At 38.8% G+C, this 20,120-nt stretch overlaps 1 protein-coding gene across 6 annotated transcripts in view; it reads right to left on the minus strand.

Annotated features, from left to right (window-relative positions):
- Positions 1–10,459, minus strand: part of RAB3IP (RAB3A interacting protein) — a 34,407-nt gene extending 23,948 nt beyond the window's left edge. Inside the window, exons 1-3 of one of the 6 annotated variants that reach the window (XM_063396479.1) lie at positions 10,319–10,459; positions 1,923–2,195; positions 1,452–1,713 (exon numbers count right to left, since the gene is read on the minus strand). In XM_063396479.1, coding sequence (XP_063252549.1) covers positions 1,452–1,713; positions 1,923–2,170 — 510 coding nt within the window. In that variant the 5' untranslated portion in view covers positions 2,171–2,195; positions 10,319–10,459. Of the gene's footprint in view, positions 1–1,451; positions 1,714–1,922; positions 2,196–3,242; positions 3,290–4,045; positions 4,273–9,436; positions 9,601–10,080; positions 10,283–10,318 lie in introns of those variants that run through there. The other 5 variants (XM_063396481.1, XM_063396476.1, XM_063396480.1 and 2 more) reach the window with 5 other exon arrangements.
- Between the last annotated feature and the right edge of the window lie 9,661 nt (positions 10,460–20,120).

Here is a 20,120-nt window from a genome sequence, read left to right on the forward strand (position 1 = left end):
CAGATGCCTGCCGTGACTAAGCAACTCTGAAACAGGGCAAGTTTAGAAAGACAAGCAAAGCAAGCTACCTCTCCAATATAACACTGGTAAGAATCACAGGAAGAGTTGAGAATTAGCAAGGACTCTGATATCAGCAGTCTCAAGTTAGTGCTGAATTGCTTTTGTTAAGAGCACACAAAGAGTTTGGAAACATATAACATGCAATTAAATATGTCCTAGCAGCCTTTGTGCCATTTAACAGCCTTAACAAATTTCAGAGTGAAATAGGAAACATTTCAATCTTTAAGAGACAAAATGGAGTACACTGGAGTAAGATTTTTAGATCATTCCAAGCCATCAGTAGCAGATCCAAGTTGTGGTTTTCAAGTTCATGAGCTGTAAACTGATATACTGCAAAGAAGTTTTCTAAAGTTTAGATGCTAATTCGTTCTTACGTTCTAGAGTTCCAAGTTTAACTGCTAGGATTATATATTCACATGGAAAGTCCTCAAGTTTAGCTCAGGTCAATGTTTTCTTTCAGTGGTCAAAAGCTAAGCAAACACACATGTTAGCAAAGGAAACCACTACTCAGCAATAAAACAATCAAAAGAAAAAACAATGTCTGAATTCATAGTTAAGGTTCACTATGACAGTAATGATGAGAGCATCCAAGATGATAATGTAACAAACAGAGGGCAGCAAGTTCAAATACAAGATGAGTTTAAACTTAAACAAGAATGGAATCATCCAGAGGAGAACAAAGGGCACAGATACAAATAGCACAAAATCTACTCAAAAACTTAAGCACAGAGAAATGTTCAAATGATAAATAATGGCTTTGCATTTATATAGCACCATCCATCCAAACAAGACAAAGCGCTTTACAAATATTAATGAATTGAGACACAGTGTCTTCAAAGGTATCCATAATTTAATTTGAAGTGTGGTGTAACACTACTCTAAAGAACACCAGAGACATTTTTATTGCTTCATTCCTATGCAGGCATTCCCCTGTGAAACACTCCTGTTTTTAATGCATTTATAAATTCCATGACACATGCTACACTTTTAAACTCTAGAGGAAAGAAGACTCTAAAGGTATATAGTCAGTGTCTATAAATACTTATTCAGTAACAACAGAATGTCAGAAAATTACTCCTATTCTCAAATGTCAGAATGAAGGAAAGCCTACATTTCAAAAAGAGACTGTTTAACTAGATATTGCAGCAAAAGCTTCCATGGTTAAGCAGCAGCAGTAGCACTAGAGAAAACAACATTATCAAAAATAATTCTAAGACATTAGAATAATAAGCACTACACTTATTAAAACTTACGTTCAATAATTACATCATAATAAATCTATAAGAAATGAGCAGACTTCAAGTGTACCTTCTGGCCCATCTATCATTCAGCAATATTAGAAATACTCTGAGGAGAGAAAAAGAGGGAGGAAACAAGACAACGAACCTTACCCTCTGAGCTTTTGCAAGTTCTTCTTTCAACCGTTCATAGCCCTTTTCTCTTACTTCCAGTACAGATGGGCTCCGTAAGTGAGATAAACTGTCTGTACTCAACCCAAAAATATCTTCATTTCCTTCAGCAACATCTGCTACTGTAGTACCCTGCAAAAGCTCTCTCTCTACGTTATTGCTCTCCTTCCTGGCATTACTGTGATTGAATGACCCACTCTGGGGTCCAGAGGTAGAACAAAGTACTGTGTCGGTAACATTGATGCTGTAAAGAAAGCAATATAATTTTTATTCATATAATAACATTAAGATTAAGTATTTTAGAAACGGCAGTAGTGATGTTGAATATGTAATTATGGACATAATTTAATATTACAACTTTGTAAATAATATTAAAATTGTATCTTTAATGAAGAAAATAGCTTATATGCAAGAAACATCAACAATTTAAATAAAAAGACACGTGACATTTACCTGACACCCGATACTTCTCCACAATTCAGTTGCCTGGGAGATGAATAAACAGGTTGTGTAGGAAGGTCAGAAACATTTAATGCATTGGGTTGGATTGGTGTGGACACAACAGAAGGATGTGGTCGGTAGATTACACTGGGTGAGGTAGTTTGTTCCTGAGTCCCTGGCTCATTTACCCCAAGAAGATCTGGTGTAGTAGGCGAAGCGAGGTTCACTTCATGAAAGCCTTCCAAGGGGTCACTGGCCATAATAAAAGCCTCATTATATGAATCCCTAAATGAAATAATCAAATTATCAGAAAGTAAACAAGAAATACTTAAATATATCTGACAGCTATTTGAATTTAAAAAACACTCAAATATGTTCAGAGTACTTTGTGATAGATTGCAAACTGTGGACTATTCCTGCAAAAGTACGAACCTCAAAACCACCAAAAATATTTTTCCCTACCCATTGTACTGTTGAGTCCAGAAGATCTAACAGCAAACTCTGCATCTAAATGGGCTGATGAAATCAAGAACATGCTCTACATCATAAAACAATGTAATTTTTAATATAATCTAGAGCAGTTTCATATCAAAACAAATATATTTCATTCATGAAAGAGGGTAGACCTGGGAATCAGCAAAGAACAAAAATATCTAAACCTAAAACTTCCACTTTTCATCTCAATGAAGCAAATAATCTAGGACAGAAATCAGTGAACCTTTAAATTACAGTCCATAGTCATTTTGGTTAAATTACTCATCTGTTCTTTTAACTGTTAACTGAAATGCCAGACTTAGCCAGTAAGATTCCTCTGAAGTACGATGGTATATATTTAACACATCACATGATTAAGTGAACGTGACAATTGTGAACAAGAATGCCAAAAATATATTATAGGTAAAAAGTACTATGAATTGGCAATTTAACTGACAATCTTTCCATTTATTTTAAAATTACATATGCTTTTCATAAGATCAATGGAAAACACATAAAACACATGACTTTTACCAGTCTTACTTTCCAGCAGTTTATCAGACTACAAAAATGTCTGCATAATTCAAAACTGTATGTTGGAAATAGTACAAAGAAATTGTGAAGGAATTACTTAGCACTGATTATTCACTGCAAAAAAATCCAAACCTTTTCCATGTTACATAAATACAGAAGAGCGAACAGGCTCAGAAAGATACTTAACGTGCAAAAAAAAATCTAAACAAAATACTACATTGTATTTTACAGAGAAAGTTCCTTGGATCCTACACTTGAAAAGGCAGGGAGAAGATCTGGAAACATGATTGTCATAACTATGAAGAGAGGATGCCATCAACTTACATGTACATCCACTTCATTAGCTACTTCATAAAACACACAGAAGACATCTAGAACAGAATCCCACAATTACATATGAAGTAATGTTTTAGTTAAATTAACACTTTCTGGTCACTTTAAACTCAAAGAACACTATTCAAAATTGTTCTGCATCTCAGGGATTACAGTGTGTATACACCAGTGCGAAACAAGGAGCTTTGCCACATCAGCAGGTACATGTGGAAGAAATTCAACCATTAGACAGCAAGAATATGTTAACTGTGAAAAAAAAAAATCACCCCTCTCTGAGAAACTGCCCAGACTTAAGGGACAAAAAGGACCTTACATGAATAAAAAGGAACATTTTTGTTTTGGGTCCCTTTTATGTAGAAATTTGTTTTATTTTGAACTATCAAGACTAGCTGCACAAATATGATTTACACAAAAAAAACACTGTCACATTTTTGGGCTTTGAAGCTTTCTTGTAACAGTGATGAAAAGCTTATTTTTGAGTTTAAGTAACTTTGGCAAATATTGCTGTTTGTTTTCCCTATGGTTCTTCTTAACTATTAGAAGCCTCATGCTCTACATGATGATAAAGCCTGTTAAGTAGACAAGTTAAAATGAAGGAACTGACACAGCTACAGGACTTTTCTTCAAAGTTTAATTTCAAGAATGTTTGTTTTCATGTCTACAATGCAATTATTACATAATTCTTTTACATTTAATAAGCTGAAATACTGCCATCTATATAGTTCATTACCCCAGCTGAAAAATATCTATGTTGCAGATCTAAAAGTGAGGGTCACAGCTACACAAACACTTACCCTTTCTCAGTTCCCACCACTCTTCCTCTTCTTTGACCACCAAGCCAGCCATACCCAACACCATCATACCGGCAACAACCGTGACCTGTCACAGTTCTCCATTCTCTGGATTCCAGTCTCCACAACTAACAAAACACACAGGCTCTGAACAGGGATGCACAAGGGCTGCCTGGATGCCTTGCCTTTTCTACAGCGCCTAGGAAAGCGCACCCAAAGCCACACAGCAGAAACAGAAATTGAGACCCACCTCAGACCAGACCAGGAACCTGCTTCTGCCATATACTCTCTACTGCTGACTAATTCCTATTTCAGATTTGACAGACGCATTGCTAGTCACCCTTGAAACTCACAGTCTGCCTTGATATTCAATCAATATATCATGGAACTTCATATTGTCAGTACCACTGACTGTTTAAAGTTGCACACCCCATTGGGCTGAACTTTGCTATGCAAGGTTTTTTTCAAAACACTCTTTTTTAAAAAAAATACTACTTAGCCTTTTCCAAGAATAAAAAAAAAGCTCAAAAAAGCTTATCTGTTGTTTTTCAGTTTATTTTGCTATTTCAGTACAAATCTTAGGGCTCTCTGGAGCAAACACTTTAAGTACACAGAGTAAGCAACAGGTTAAAAGATGCACCATTCCATATATTTGTGATATCAGACACAAATTTGCCTACATTCTGAAGCCTAGAAGGTCGTGCTGGCTCACATAGAGAAAAAACAACTGAAAGTCTACTTATTATTTTTCAAATGTTCAAATCCATTTCTAGCTGTCCCTCTGGACCATCACATCAATTTACCCTAGCAAAACAGTATGTTTAGGGGATGGATGGGAGGAATTTATCCTACCTACATGGTCCCACTCCTTTGAGAACTGTTCCATTTAACTCTTTTCTACAGCTCTTCCACCTAACCTCCCTATATCCTGCAGTATTTTTAACAGTAAAAAAACAAAGAGCCCAAATCAAAAAGATTAGGGTATTTAGATGATCACTCTGCTTGTACAATAAACATTGACCTCAGCCTGAACAGTAAATAAATCTATGCATAACTTCTCAGCTATCAAAAAACAAGCTCTTTCTGATATAGGAAGGAAAAAAGTGTAAAAAGTTATACAAGTTATTCCTGGAAGAGCTGAAAATAAAGTCCCTCAGCTATATTTTTCCCATAGCCTGTCAAATGGGCACTCATAAGAAAACCATCTGTGTAAAACACTCCATTCACAACTTTTTTCTTTCCTAAGATTACTTCTCACTAGGCAGTGAGCAGACAGAAGCTGGGTACACCTCCCAGACAAGACAAAGAAGGTCTTATTAAATACCTCAGTTTCTAGACTCACAACACCACTATTAAGACACATGACACATTAATAAACCAAACATACATGCAAAAAGACTGGTGGTTGTAAAAGTAAAAGCTCTCTTTTGGGAAAGAACTCTTCAAAGTAATGGTAACCAAAAGCAGGAGGATTAAAAATGCACATTAAATGTCAGTGTCATTAAAGATTAGAGGCTTCCTTAAGGCTTGCAGAAGGATTCATATTATTGACTAAGGCAGCGATGAACAGCCTTGCTGTGAAGGAACATGAAGCAAATGTAAGCAGAGAGCTTCAGTAGGAGCCGAGTTGACTGTGTGCAGAAATCCACACACTGTTGGCACAGCACTCTCTAGCAGTAATTTTGCTAATGTGAACAAAAGTTGATATTCTGACATTTCAGGGCAGCACACATGTTAAATAAAATAATTCATTTTCTTAGTACTTTTTCGACCACGTTAACATAAGGTGAAAGCTTAGAACCACATTAGTGCCTACCAAACGTCATTATTTTTGTCTTAGTTGATACCATACAATTAGAATCACATAAAAAATGTCAAGTACTGTAATAAATCAGGATGAAACAACAAAATAATTCATTTCCTTATGCTTTCATCTGGAAATAATGCAAATTTGGAGGGAGCTGACAAAATGTCACTTTTTATTACCTCTTCACTGCCACACCTGCACTGTTGACTAACCACAACTTCATGAGGAACTATGCTCAAATCTGTTATTTTCTCTAATAGCAAACTAAGATGTACTACAAAGAAATCAGTTTAACAACAGTTGGTTTAACAATTCCTAAAGCTTCTAACAGAAATCGAGAACCACAAACATTTTTAACAGCAGTCAAATCAAAATGCTTAACCTAATTTTTCTGTTATAATTCTAAGAGGGGTTTAGCTACTTGTCTGAATCAAAGCACTCAATAGCTGAGTACTAGAAAATTCCCTGAAAGACAGTAATTTATTGTGGTTTGTTTCCTTTAAAAAAAAAAAAAAAATAAAATAAATTTAAAAACCACCTACTGCACACTCTGGAGTCTGTCTTTCACAGATTGCTTCTGAATACCAGACACTCTGAAGCTAACAACTCTGAACAATGTCCTGACTCCCAGAGTCCATTTAAAAGCAATGCCAACACCAAACATTTCACACATCAGTAATCTCATTTTTAGCTTTAATAGTAAAAGAGTACAATCATACAACCATACCAGAATGGCTATGTGCTTGAGTAGGAAGAGAAAATAATCCCCTAAGGAATAAAGTTAACACCTCTAAACATTTTCACCAAGAGGAAATTCTAGTTAGTATTTCTCAAAAGAACGTGCCTATTAGCCACTGTGGCTTAACCTCCACACAGCAAGCCTTTTAATATGTAACTGAGTCTCAAAAACTTCATTTATTAGACTCCCACATCTGCTTCAGCTGATTTGGGAGGGGTCTGGAAAGTGGATTTTTTCCTCAAATGACTGCCATTAGCCCACCACTGGGCCTGAATTCTTCTCAGTCAGTTTAGGGAATTTGTTTTTTTTTTAATAATATTTAGCATTATAGAACCAAGAATGCAATATGTTTTAAACTCTAGAGAACTCAGTAGGGAATTAAGAATAGTGGACTAATGAATATCTTTTAAAGAAGCAGTTCAATTAAGTACTGCTACTTCAAACCTATCAGATGCAAATAGGCGGTTTAAAATTTAAATTGTTGTAAGCCATATACAGGCATTAATTCAAGTTCAAAACTAATTCAATTACATCCATCCAGTGTAAGATATTCATGAGATGTAGGGACAGGACCAAGTTTGGTAGATTTTCTTTCTCAATTGTTTTATATTTAAGCTTAGCCAGAGATTTCAAGCAAGTTCAAACACCATTATGAATGTCAGCTGATTGCATGAACACTATTCTAGATTTGGCATAAGAATTCCTTTAAGATTTGCAAAAAATAATTCCCAGTCAAAAAATTTTGCAATTGTGATAGAAATTTCTGCTCCAGAAACCCAAAACTTTTTTTTTTTTTTTTTTTTTTTTTAGCTAGTAAGAAAGCTCTGGACTGCTCCAGTCTTTACATATTCTACTTTTATTTTCAAGTGATCTCACACCATGTACTTACCAACAGATGATAAATTAGGCAAGACAGTGAAAGGAAGGTAAACTATAAGTTTGGCAAGTCTACAGAATTTAACAGCTAGCAGAAACACACTTGGTTTAATGTGAGAATATTTTTCTACTGCATTCCCTCTAGTGTTGTCATATAACACTATGACGCGGGTCTCCTACTTTTACTCTCACTTTATGCATTGAAAACACAATTTTGCACCACATTAAAAGAAGCACAGTCTACTTGATAGCAGGATTTTATTAAGTTAGAAGGATTTATGTTTTGATGAACAGCTGATTAAAAAAATCTTTTTTAAAAACTTTATTATAGGTGTATCTTCAACTAGAAAAATATAAGTACAGACAGCAAGTGTCTCTCTTACAGAAACAAGCTGCACACGAGATTGAATGACCTATATTTATGAAGTGCTTGTGAAACTTATAAATAAACATGGTTTACAGTCTGGTAGATAGTACACCTCTTACTAGAGTGAAAAGTCAGTGCTTTGCAAATGCAAAGAATACCGCAAACTTTCATTGTAAACAAACATTCAAAGAATGCTGTTCTGTTCAGAAGGACTCTCAAATCAAGTTAATTAAACTGAAAATATGATTCTCTTTGCAGCTGCTGTTCTTTTTAAAGCAGCGTATTGTTCTGCCTTATCTTGGAAACAATTTCACAAGCCCATCTCAGGTTTAAACCTGATCACAATGCCTGTAGTGTCATTCTTGCCAAGACTTAGACCTAAAGACCCTCTCATTTTCAGTTAATACTGAAAACATTTAGTGAGTAAACTTAAATTTCAGTAGAATTACCATTCATTTCCTGACATTGTATCTGCAAATGCATTTAAAGAAATATTTTCTTAATTTATTAAAAAATAGTTAGCATATTAGTGCTCATAAAGTCTCTAATACAAGTCTTGACAGGTTACAGTAAGACAATATTTTACATGCCATATAAAAAAGAGTCTTAAAAATAGAAATCCAGAGTACACATCTCTTGTCTGAGAAAATCCATATACCTAAGTGGAACAGTGACCAAATGACCATCTCATTTGGTATTTTACATGAATTTTTTAAACCAAGTCAATAAAAGCTATGAAGATAGTTGCAGTCTATAATCAAAATGCTTCTTGGGACTGTTCTGTTCTCCTACGGAAAAAAAGTCCCCTTTTAAATATAGGATAACAAGGTGGATATTCCAGTCGCAGCTGTGAGGTACACTCCCATTTGTTATTTATTAAAAGCATAATGAGAACAGTAAATTATTTATCCTTCTTTGCTCACTAGGTAACATTAACCAAGCACAACGGATGAATGACTGCCAAGAGACAAATACAGAAGGCCAAACTTTAACCCTTCCAAAAACTCAATAAACAGACCTATAATAGGAACAACAATACAAATACTAAAGCAACAAGATTTCAGGTTTTGCCCTATAGTGAGGAATACAAATATTTGAACAGATGGTAGCTGCCAATACATACTCCTAGTCTGAATAACCTTACATCTGCTTCAAAAGAGAAGCTGATAATTTCAGTTACAGCAAGTCTGTAGAAGAGTAATTATTTTATCTATCTATATAACTGTTTTTGAGACTTCCTAAGAACATGCTTAAAAATGAGCAAACAAACCAAACAACATAAAATTTAGTACATTTTCTGCGAACAAAACAGACAACACTTTCAAACTCATGAAAACACTGTAGCTTTCTGTCACCAAGACAAACTCTGAGGGTATCATTACGGCTTTGGTCACTGTGTTCTCCTACTTTCAAAGCCCTGCGACTCTCGAGGAATTGGTGGAACTTCAGCACCTTGGCAGCAAATATTTCTGCATAGCTCATCGGTTGAAATCAACTTGTAACCAAAATTTACTTTCTGAGTCTTACCGTCCAATATAACTACAACAGAAATTAAGGCTAAGTCAAATTTGCTACTTAACTACTTCAGCTTACAACACCACTTACCGGCGACTAAGTATGACCCTCAATATTACTCCACAGACCATAAAGCAACCACAAACGCGACGGACGAGCGCAGCCCCGCTGTCCCACAGCGCAGAACGCCACACCAGTCCCTGCCCACGCTGCTCTGGCACCCCTCGAGGGGGGTGAAACCTGCGAACGCCACGAGGGGCCCTGCCCGGCCCTCCCCGCGCTTCTCTCTCTGTCCCTTTCGGCGCTCTCCCCTGACCTGCACCTGCCGCCCCGCCAGCCGAGAGCTCTGTGAGCGGAGGCGAAGCGCTCAGCACTAGCCCAGCTTCTTCTCGCATCCCTCCTCTCCTCGTCTCGGTCACCGCCACCGGGCCGCCCTTCCCTCGGGCCCCGCACAGGCACTACGTGGAGAGCACGGCAGCTGCTCCGACCCGCCGGCCCCGGGGATGCGACAGCTCTTTGTCCGCCGCCGCTACTTCCCCTCGAGCAGGTGCTCCCGGCACTTCCCGGGGTGAACCCTGAGAACTACTTTTGCCCAGTTTTGCCTTCGACCTCGGCTGGACTCGGGAACAAGAGCATCCCTGCCGACTGCCCCTTCTGTGCCCACGCAAGCCCCGATGGATCCAGGGACGCCCTCCCACCGTAGACGGGCACAGCGGCATCGCCCGGGCCGTCACCTGCCCCGCGTTCTTCCGGGCAGGGACCCACAGGCGCCACAGCCAGCCCGCGCCCGGTCACGGCGCCCCGGCTAGGGGCAGCGCTCGCCGGCGGCGCCGGCTCCGCCCGCCTGGGCACAGGCTCCCGGAGACGCGTCGGCGAGCAAGTGCAGCAGCACTAGCGGGGAGTCACAGCCCGGGCAGCCACCCCACGCTCCCGCCGGCGGAGCCGGGGCCGCGCAGCCCCCGCCGCACGTACCTGCCGAGCCTCGAGGGAGGAGCGGCCGCCGCCGTCGCCACCGCGTCCCCTCAGCCGACCTGCGGGGCCGGGCCGCGCATGCGCGGCGCAGCGCGGCGCCCGCAGCGGGGGGGGGGCAGGTGTGCGCGGCCCCGCTGCCGCCCCCTAGCGGCGGGGCGGGGGTGAGCGCCGTGAGGGGAGCGGGGCGGGAGAGCGGCCCGGGCCCGCGGGGCCTCCGCGCCTCACCTGGGCCGGGGGGTTAAACACTGAAACATCGCTTTTCTTCAAGGGCAGGCGAGGACAGGGCTGTTAAACTCTGAGTGTTTGTTGCCGTGAAAAGCACAGGTTAATAATTCTATGTTTAATGGTGTGCAGTAACAAAGGCACGGGATATGCCAGGTGGTTATCCATCAAGTTTCACTCATGGGGCATGCACTGCTCCAAATCAGTTTCCGAGCCTCCCTAATGTATGTCATAATTAAAGACTGAACTGTACACACAAAATTTCTGAAATGAGGCCACATATAGAACTATGAAAGCACTCACTTAAAAGGAGAGGTGTTTTTCCAGCTCCTGTAGTTTGATAAAGAGCGATTATTACTATCTCTCATCTGGGCTTGGCCTAAGCCATGCCCATTGCCACCCTGACACAAGCATGGTGCTTAGCGCCCTTAAAGTCCTGGTCAGTACTGTTCTGTGTGTTCTATGTCTTTAAAGGTGTTAGGCAAAATGTTATAAAGCTGCTATAAATAAGACTCCGTTTCACCACTGGTCTGATTACAGTGCCAAAAAATATGCTTCAAGTGATGGCAATATTAGCTGGAGTGTGTACTTTCCTTGCTGTTAGTGCAGCTGAACTGAGCCATGTGCTGCACGGTAAGGGACTTGAGCAAAAATCTAAGGTAATCTTGTCCCATTCATCAGTTAAGGAATTTAGGCCACATTCCAGCCAATAATTGAAACTCTAATTATCTTGACAGCTTTCCACTGAATGTGAAAGAATCCTGTTTGGCCAGTCCTACAGGGCATAGCCACAGACACATAATGTTCTTTGTGGCACATTCCCCATGGCATTCACCAAGCAGGAAGTTCATTGAGAGAAAAATAATATGACAAAGATGATGTCAAAAGGCAAATGTATCATAAAGTAAATAGAGTACCTATAAGTACTGATATCTTCCAATTTACTTTCCAGTATGTAAATCTACACTGACTATAGTGGGCCTCAGGCAGAAAAAATGGCTACAGAAAGTCATCATCTATAGCTTTTCTGGAAGCAATCTGAAAACCAAGAAAGCAAACTGCAAAAAATTCAAATATTCAAACAACAGTATAACTTGAAGTTTGTTGTAAAAAAACCAAAAGAGCAGAGATGTTCAGTATAAGGACCTTAAACTTTAAATTATTTAATTTGCTAAAATTGACATGAAGTAGAATCCAGACAGTGCTATTAGAATACAGATTTGGCAAATTAAAAGATGCATCAGAAGATTTATTAAAAACATGATTGCAAAAGAGATGACAAATGGAATGGAATCAGAAGTTGAAAACAACCTATTAAGACATAGTAAACCAACAACAGCCTATAATTAGGATCTGTAATCCTATAGTTCTTAATCCTGTACAATGACTGTGCTTGGCATGACAATCTGCTGTCATAACTAGATTAGACATCTTGCATTTCAAGAAATAAAAGCAATACGACTCCAAAGACATTTGACTGCTAAAATTAATCACCAACAGATTTACATTGTCAAAGTACTCTTGTATTTTGCTGTGTGTAATACTTTAAAGAGTTAGGCAACAAGAACCACAGAAAGCATAATTTACATGGTTAAAATTAAAAGCTAAAATAAATAGAATAAATAAATTGAATTAAAGCCAGAGTCATAAATAAGAGAAAGAGTATTTTGAGAGGGGCTGGGGAAAAGAAAAAGATATTTTAGAAGAGTACTTTTATCCAGCTCTTTGCTCCTTCCTGAGCTGCACATCAGTGTCAGGGCAGAGCTACTCCTCCCAGCATCATGGACTGAGAGCCACGGTCACATGCCCCAGTGAGGGCACAGCCAAGAGCAGGGCCAGGTGGCAATAGCAACGAGCTTTGCCATGCGCCAGTGACCATCAGCCAAGGTGAAATGTCAAGTCAGGCCCAGGATCCATTCTTGCCAGGATGAGCAGGAGGCAGTACTGGAGACACAAATGACCTGTGTGCACACCTAGTCCCGTAATGTAGGTCTAAGGCTCGTCCAAGGAGGGATCACCCAAGACAGACTCACACAAGACAAAGGACAGTTTGTCTGTTTTTTACTCCCTAGTGTGGTTAACTCCCCCAGATCAGAAATTCCCATTCTCCAGCTAGATAGAGAACTGAATAAGTACCTTGGCACAGACTCAGTGGGAGCAATCTATAAACTAAAAATTGAGTCTCACTTGTGTAGCTTCCCTTCAGTCATACTGATGGAAGGTGTGATAATCATTGCAAACAGTTCCTGCACTACACAGAGCCCCTGAACTGCAGCTCTGTCAATCTCTTCTGTCACATTTGAACCATCTGTCTAGACATTGTATCTTCAAATGTGTTTGTTTCCTTTCCTTATAGTTACAGTCCACTCAGCCCAAGAAACCTCTCCCTATTTCAGGGTGGAGAAAACAGAAGAGACAAAGCTGTTTCGCTGAAGGTAGTCCCAGACCATGGCAGGGCTCTCTGTTGAAGCCAAGGATGGCTGCAGGGCTTTAGAAAAACCAAGAGCGTCATTTTTCTTTGACCTGAATTTAGTTAAAGTTTCTCATCTCCACATAGAAGCACAAATGCCAGCTAATGTAATTTTCCACCCTACAGATATGGAGGAATAAAAGAAAGAGATGGTTGGTCTCTTTGTAGATAATGTTCAAGTGTTTAGTAGGGGAGGATGTCCCAACAATGTCATGGATAAATAAAGCAAATAAAATTTTAAATCTCAAGTTAAAGATTTGAATCTTTCTACTTGCCTGTGGTATTACTTACTTGTTTATTTTATTATTTTTTTTAATATTGAATGAACTGTAGTTATTACCTCCCTTTTTGTCAATATGTTATAAAACAATATACTCAAGAAAGCCAAAGGATAAATCTGTTAATAGTAGTCACACATGCATTGAAACTCCATAGTACAATGAAAAAAAAAAGAAAAAGAAAATACAAAGAATGTTCCACTATATACAAAAAAAGGTACAGAGACTATAAGTCTTATCTATTTCAGAAATTTTCCCCCCTCTGCTTCTACTAGCTCAGCTGAACGAGTGCTAGCAGTATTGGGAGCTACAGTTCCCAACTGAGGAATATTTCTTCAATGATTTGCTAAACATTTTGAAAGCAAATCTGATTCATACAATGGCAAAATAAGCTTCCAGCTTCTTGGAGCCTTAAAACTTATCTCCATCCTGCCCTCTCTGTCCAACTAATAGAATGTCAAAACTGGTGAGGTTATTTTTCAAATCTACCCACTAAAAATGGCCCAGAATACCAGAAAATAAGCAGCATTATATTAACTGCTTCTGAAGCTCTTTCTCAAAACTTCCAATGGTGAAAGACAGAACAGACAGAAAGCAGCACATTCCGGTGCTGAACTAACCTTGGAGTTACAAATGTCTTCCAAAGTCTAACCTCATCTCCTGTTCTGCAGTGGATCTGCAAGCTTATCTCAGTGGATACAGGAAGCAGCAATCTTCAGGGCATTTGAAAGCATCATCTATACCTTCAATTTTGTCAAAGAATAAGCAATTATTTTAATTTTTTCTCATAGGTGATGTTTTTTGGACCTCCAATTGATTTTATTGTTCTCTCTGGGTTTCTTCCTGTGCATCTTTATCAGAGCAGTGCTCAGTACCAGGCACAGCTCTCCAGCTGAGGTCTGACCCAGCACTGGCTTTAAGATATCACACATCTGCTTATACATCCCACCAAGGATCCTTTGCTTTTTCTCTTATGGCAGCAGAACACTGCTTAACCAGTCCTTCTCCAGCTTGCGTATGACCTCACTTGTGAATTTTCTTCTATGTCCGTTGATTCTTACTGAATTCTAATCTTGTTCTGAAAAAAAAAATGTTTAAGCCTCTTCATATCTTGCAGATTTGATAAGTGAACTGTCAATTCCATCAGCCAAGTCATTAATTAAAATACTGCACATTATCAGATCCAGAAGGATCCTCTGAGCTGAGATGCTCCTCTTGAAATATTGACCTTCTAAACCCATGGTTTGAGTGGGGTTTTCTTACCCGTCTTATATTGTTTTTACAGCAGTTTATGCTGGACAGCGTTCCCCTCCTTTTCTTATGAAATGTCACAGGAGGGAATTTCAAAAGCCTTAGCAAACTCCATCTGTATCACATATATTGATTCTTTCTTTTCTGTCTTCAAACGATGTACTCAATCCATGCAACAAATATGTTGCAGCATCAAAACCCCAAACTGCTTCATAGTCTTCACCTCTGTTACCAATGTTATCACCTCTGTTGTCTATGCACTAAATTAATGTCGGAAACAAGAGCTTTAAACAAGATGTCCAAAAAGGAAATGCTCATTAAAGCCCTGTATTCATTAATTGAAAATCAAAGGTTGCATACAAAAAAATACAAACTTGGCAAATAAATTTGTTTTATACACAGCATATATCTATACACAACCAGCAGAACACACTGACACAATATGAAAACAATTAATATTAAAACAATTTATTTATTTAAACAATGGCATATTCTTTACTGATTAAAAAAAAAAAAAAATTAAAAAACCAGTTTCATGAATATGCAGAATACAGCCTAACCAGGAAAGATAAAAATTAATGAAGAATATGACTGCCTAGGTCGTTGTACGGGTATATAAGTCTTTATAAGGTCTTACAGCATTTTAGTATCTAAATAGAGTAATTTATTTATACAAAAGCACGTATCTGAAGGCATAAGAGTTCTGAGAGCGGTCTTACAATACAATCAATTATAAACCTAGGCAAACAAAGTCTAAACAAGACAATAACCAAAGCATAGAAATCTTAACACACAGAGTTCTAATGAAACAGCAAACAAAGCATGGAATTCTTAACAGGCAAAACTCTAGTAAGATTATAAGCAAAGCACATATCTGACATTACAGCCTCTAGGTAAATCAGCCTTCCATCTCCTGACCCCAAGCAGGGTTTTCCAACCGTGGGGTCACAATCACAGAAAGGGAACACAAGATCACAGATCCCAGACAGGGGTCCCGGCCGCGGGGATCACAGTGGCAGTGGAGGGGTCCCCAACTCGGCAGAGTTCCCGAAAGCAGGGTCACAGGGACAAGGAAGGGTCCCGGGGTCCCAAACCCTTGCAGTTCCCAGTTGCAGAGACAGAAACCCTCACAGACTCCCCAGCAGCCCCGAACAGAGTCCCGGGGCAAACGCCACAGGGGAAAAGGGAAGGGACGGGATCGCAGGGGCCAGGGAGGATCCCTGGGGTCCCGAACCCTCACAGGAGGAAGGGACGGGACCCCAGGGCCCAGATCCCAGGCTACCTTTAGAATCCCATTCAGCTCCCTGGCAAGGCTCCTTCCTCAGGCTGCAGGAGGTGGAGGTTGGATCGATTGATCGGATTGATCACTCGACCAATTCCTCTGATCCGTCCCCCTGACTGACTGACACAGAGGCTTTTTATCCCAAATTGCAAAATGCATATTCATATTTTTTATCTACACACTAACCAATCTAGGTACAATTCTAAAGTTCGTAAAACTACGAAAATCAGCGTCAAAACCTACGCACAAAGCATATCTATTAACGTAAAACTCTATCTTACTAGCATAAGGTTCTACCTTGTTGTACATAAAACTCATACTAAAAATTATAAACAGTACCCTACTCTATTTTTGTTATGTCTGTACTCTATCACTAGGCCTGAAGCTGTGTCCTTCTACACTGAACTAGGACTTAGGGCATGTAAGACTTAAGGCTCAGGGTTAGATTTCTACTTTATGTATCTAAAGCTTTTATATATTCTAATTTTTCTGAAGGTTTTAATTCTATCTCTGTACTTTTCACTCTCTGTGGAGGATCCATGGAAACATGGACTCCGACATGTAACTATAATAGTTTGTTAACTATTAAAATGATAAGGATTAAAAAGAAATTTTCCATTCAAGCATTTTAGGTTACAATTGTCCTCTTTGACTGTAAAACTGATTCTTCAAGCAAGCTGCCCAACTAGACAGATTCTGCTGTTGAATATGAAATAAATAAAACCTCTAGATTTCTTTGAAGGTGCTTATAAATGTAACAATACTAAGTAGAAGAAATGTAACAAATGAAATGGGTTTACCAACTTATGTAAGGACTGACATGTGGCTTCACTTATCTTTAGAAGCAAGCCAGGGATGGATCCAGAATGAGATTAAAAATAGTACATGTTCATCCCTAGTTGGAAGACAGCAGAGATACCAAGCCTGAACTCAGAAATCAGAAAATAAAAATACAAAATACATTTTCACGTGAAAGTTAGTTCTCCAATAACCTGAACAAACTTTGTAGCCCAAACAAACCAGTTGTTAAAACTCAAGAATTCTTTTACTTGATGAGACTCCAAAAACAGCTCCACCAAATACTGAAAATAAAAGCAGTGAAAGGCATCAGGTGAGAATTCAGAAATCTTGTGTTTTATTCACAAGCCTGCTTTGGGCCTGGGTACCTTCCCTGTGCCCTAATTTTTCAACTCTAAATGAAATTCATGGAACTTCTCCCTACGTCCCCATAACATGTTCTCACGTGATAAATTTTGAATAATTTTTCAAAGGTCTTCCTTCTTTCAGACTGAAGTTGCTATGTAAATGGAATATGTATGTGGCTTTAATGAACTGGATTTTCATTATTTTTGCTCAGGGACGCAGAGATTCAAAATCAGACTTCAAAACCTTAGAAATCAGACTAATTCAAAATCAGTCAAGTCTGCCAGTTATTGCTGAGTTCTCTTCTATGAGATGAAGCTGATCTTATGGAGAAATTTCTACAGGTACCAACCATTTCCCTGTGTGATAGAAATACCATTTTATTCACCTTCTGTTTAGAGTTACCTAATTGGTACAGGCATCACTCCACTGGAAATGGGAATGCCTCTTAGTTTAGAGCAGCCTTTTCTTCTCCTTGTCTTCTTCTGTCTTCTTGAGCTGGGCACACTCATGATGCCAAGTTCAGTGCAGCAGAGAGGCATTTCTGAAAAGTAATCTGAATTCCTTGCTCAGTTGTGTTGATGGTAAAAAATGCTTAAGTAGTATTGAAACCAGAGCAGTTTCAATAGCACAAAAGAGAGGGATTACTGTTACACTTCCCAAAGTGACCTTAAAAGTGCTAGGCCTCCCAGAAGTCTAGTCTCCAGTATCATATACATCTCTGTTACCTTGATTGGAAATGTTCTCTCGCACTCACCGTGGTAGGAAACATTTTCTGTCACCTCGTTAAAATAGTCAAAGCATGGATTTACCCAGAGGAGAGTGAAGGATAAATTCCCCAGCCAGCACCGTTCGGTGCCCTTGCATGTTCTGGGCCACTCACTGGCTCAGCAGCAGCACAGCAAGCAGAGGGCTTGTTTCACCTGCTCTTGGCTAACTGATTGAACCTTATGTCTGGGGGAACAATGAGACTTTACATGCTGTTCAGGTATGTTTTTCTAAGTGAAAAGTTGCAGAGAGCAGAGAATGAGAGTGTTTGTTGAAATTCAAGTGGAAAGGATCAGGCTTGTTGTCCACAGAAAAAGGTTAGTTGTTTATTGGTTCACTAAACACACTATTCTTTTTCCTGCGTGCAACTTGCTCTTTTTACACTCCTTCTGGTTTTTCTCCTCTTAAGCAATATCTAAAAAGTGAACAAATGAAGTTCTGAGGGAGATGTATGGCACTGAAGTATGCAAAAGAGGAAAGCAGATTATTAGCTTTAATAAAGGGCTGGCAATACCACCTGACTGATAAAGTCCTCAGTTTTATACTTTCCATGCATGTATTACTGCTACTTTGAATACCAGAATGTATTAATAGGGTTCTTTGAAATAAAACTAGTTAAATAAGAGAAAATACCTGGGAGTTGTTCCCTTTACAAAAATAAATTGATGGTGGTTAGCCATCCAGTAGTAAATTTTTTTTAGCACAAATACCAATAATCTTATTCTCACAAATATAACAACAACAACTATTCCAAATTCTTTCCAGACAATAAAGACTCTAAAGAACTCACCTTTTCTAGACACATTTCCATGGAAATGTTCTTAGTTGGTTTCTTGTTCTTGGAATCTCTTCTGTCTTATCTTTCCCTTTGTCTCTAATACAAGCAGATATTACAACCAATTTCTCTGCCCAAGTGACAACTCGAGAAAATCCTCCATCCTTACAAGTCCCATTTGCATTTGCTGGTCCCATGACTCTAAATCTTGGATTGGGGACCCCTTTCATTTGAACAGAGATAATAAAGGGTGTACTTTTTCCCATCAGTTGCTGCATGGTTTACTTACTCCTCTAGCAGTTATATAGGGTGAATTACTCCACGGTTTTGTGTCACTCATCACTGCATGGTGTTATTGTCTTAGGCAGTGCACTAATCTGGATCATAATTCTTGTGGGTGGATTTTCATATACACAAACCAAAATATAATCATATGAACAATTTCTCCAAATAAGCAATGCTGTCCTTATAACGTGGGAGAAACACAATGGCTCAGTTGTAGTGTTATGTGTATTGTCCATTTTTACATACTATTTTTGTAATTGTTGTTGTTATTATTATATTTCCATGCAGGGCATATGGGTCATCATTTGCTATTCTGAGATGTAACATCCCTCACTGAAAACCTAAGCCATTAAGCCATAAAGAGCATTAATTTATGAGGCTTCCAGTGATACCTCAAAAATCTTGACTGAGAGCACAAAAATGCCTGTTGTACAAAGAAAGATGCTTTATTAACTCTAACATCAATATAATAGATGAAAATTTGTGGTGCAAAATAAACATTTAAATGGAGAAAATATTTGTCTTTCTCTAATTTAACACCCTAAGAAATGCAGGAGATGTTAGTATATATTATGAAGCACACACTATCAACTATCAGTATTCTTCAATGTCCAGAACAATACAAAATTTTGTGAACATAACTTCTTCATTAAAAAGAAAAGAAATTACAGTTTTGCAGTATTTGCATGTAAAAAAAAAGAGAATATGCAAATGGCTGTGCAATCAGCTGCATTTTTAGGTAAGTAAAGAAATTGTCTAATATCTAACATTTGATAATGTGCAAGAAGTTTTGAAACCCTGGTCATATCGCAAAGTAGAATGACACTGACTTCAGAAAAGCCAATCCACAGAGCAAAATCAAGCACCTCTCCTTCTGTGATTGCCATTTAACCAATTTGCTTTCATTTAAACTATGCTAGCATATATTAAATAACCTACCCAGATTATTTCAGATGAACATGATATGGAGCACTTTGGAAACATAGGTCTTAAGTCATGAGAAAGTTCTCCCAGTCAAACCAGGCACTGGCTTTTGAATCCAGTTCCTGGACACCTTATTCCTTGATGCATTGTTGATCTCATCTTCTGTCTGGTAAGTCCCATGGTGACATTGTGTGTCTGGGCCTTTTGCCAATAAAAGGATTTTTGAGGCTGATAAGAGTCACAGTAACAATATTTCTAATAGCAAACTCAGCACTACTGCATAACAAATGATGTTTATGTCATTACAAGGAAGTTGCAAAGCAAAGTATTTTTTATTGCAGTTTTACAGTACTCAGAGAATTAATCTGTTAGGACAGGAGGCTTTATCCTGCAGACAAATTCAT

Source organism: Prinia subflava, chromosome 4 (genome assembly GCF_021018805.1).
Source record: "Prinia subflava isolate CZ2003 ecotype Zambia chromosome 4, Cam_Psub_1.2, whole genome shotgun sequence".
NCBI lineage: Eukaryota > Metazoa > Chordata > Aves > Passeriformes > Cisticolidae > Prinia > Prinia subflava.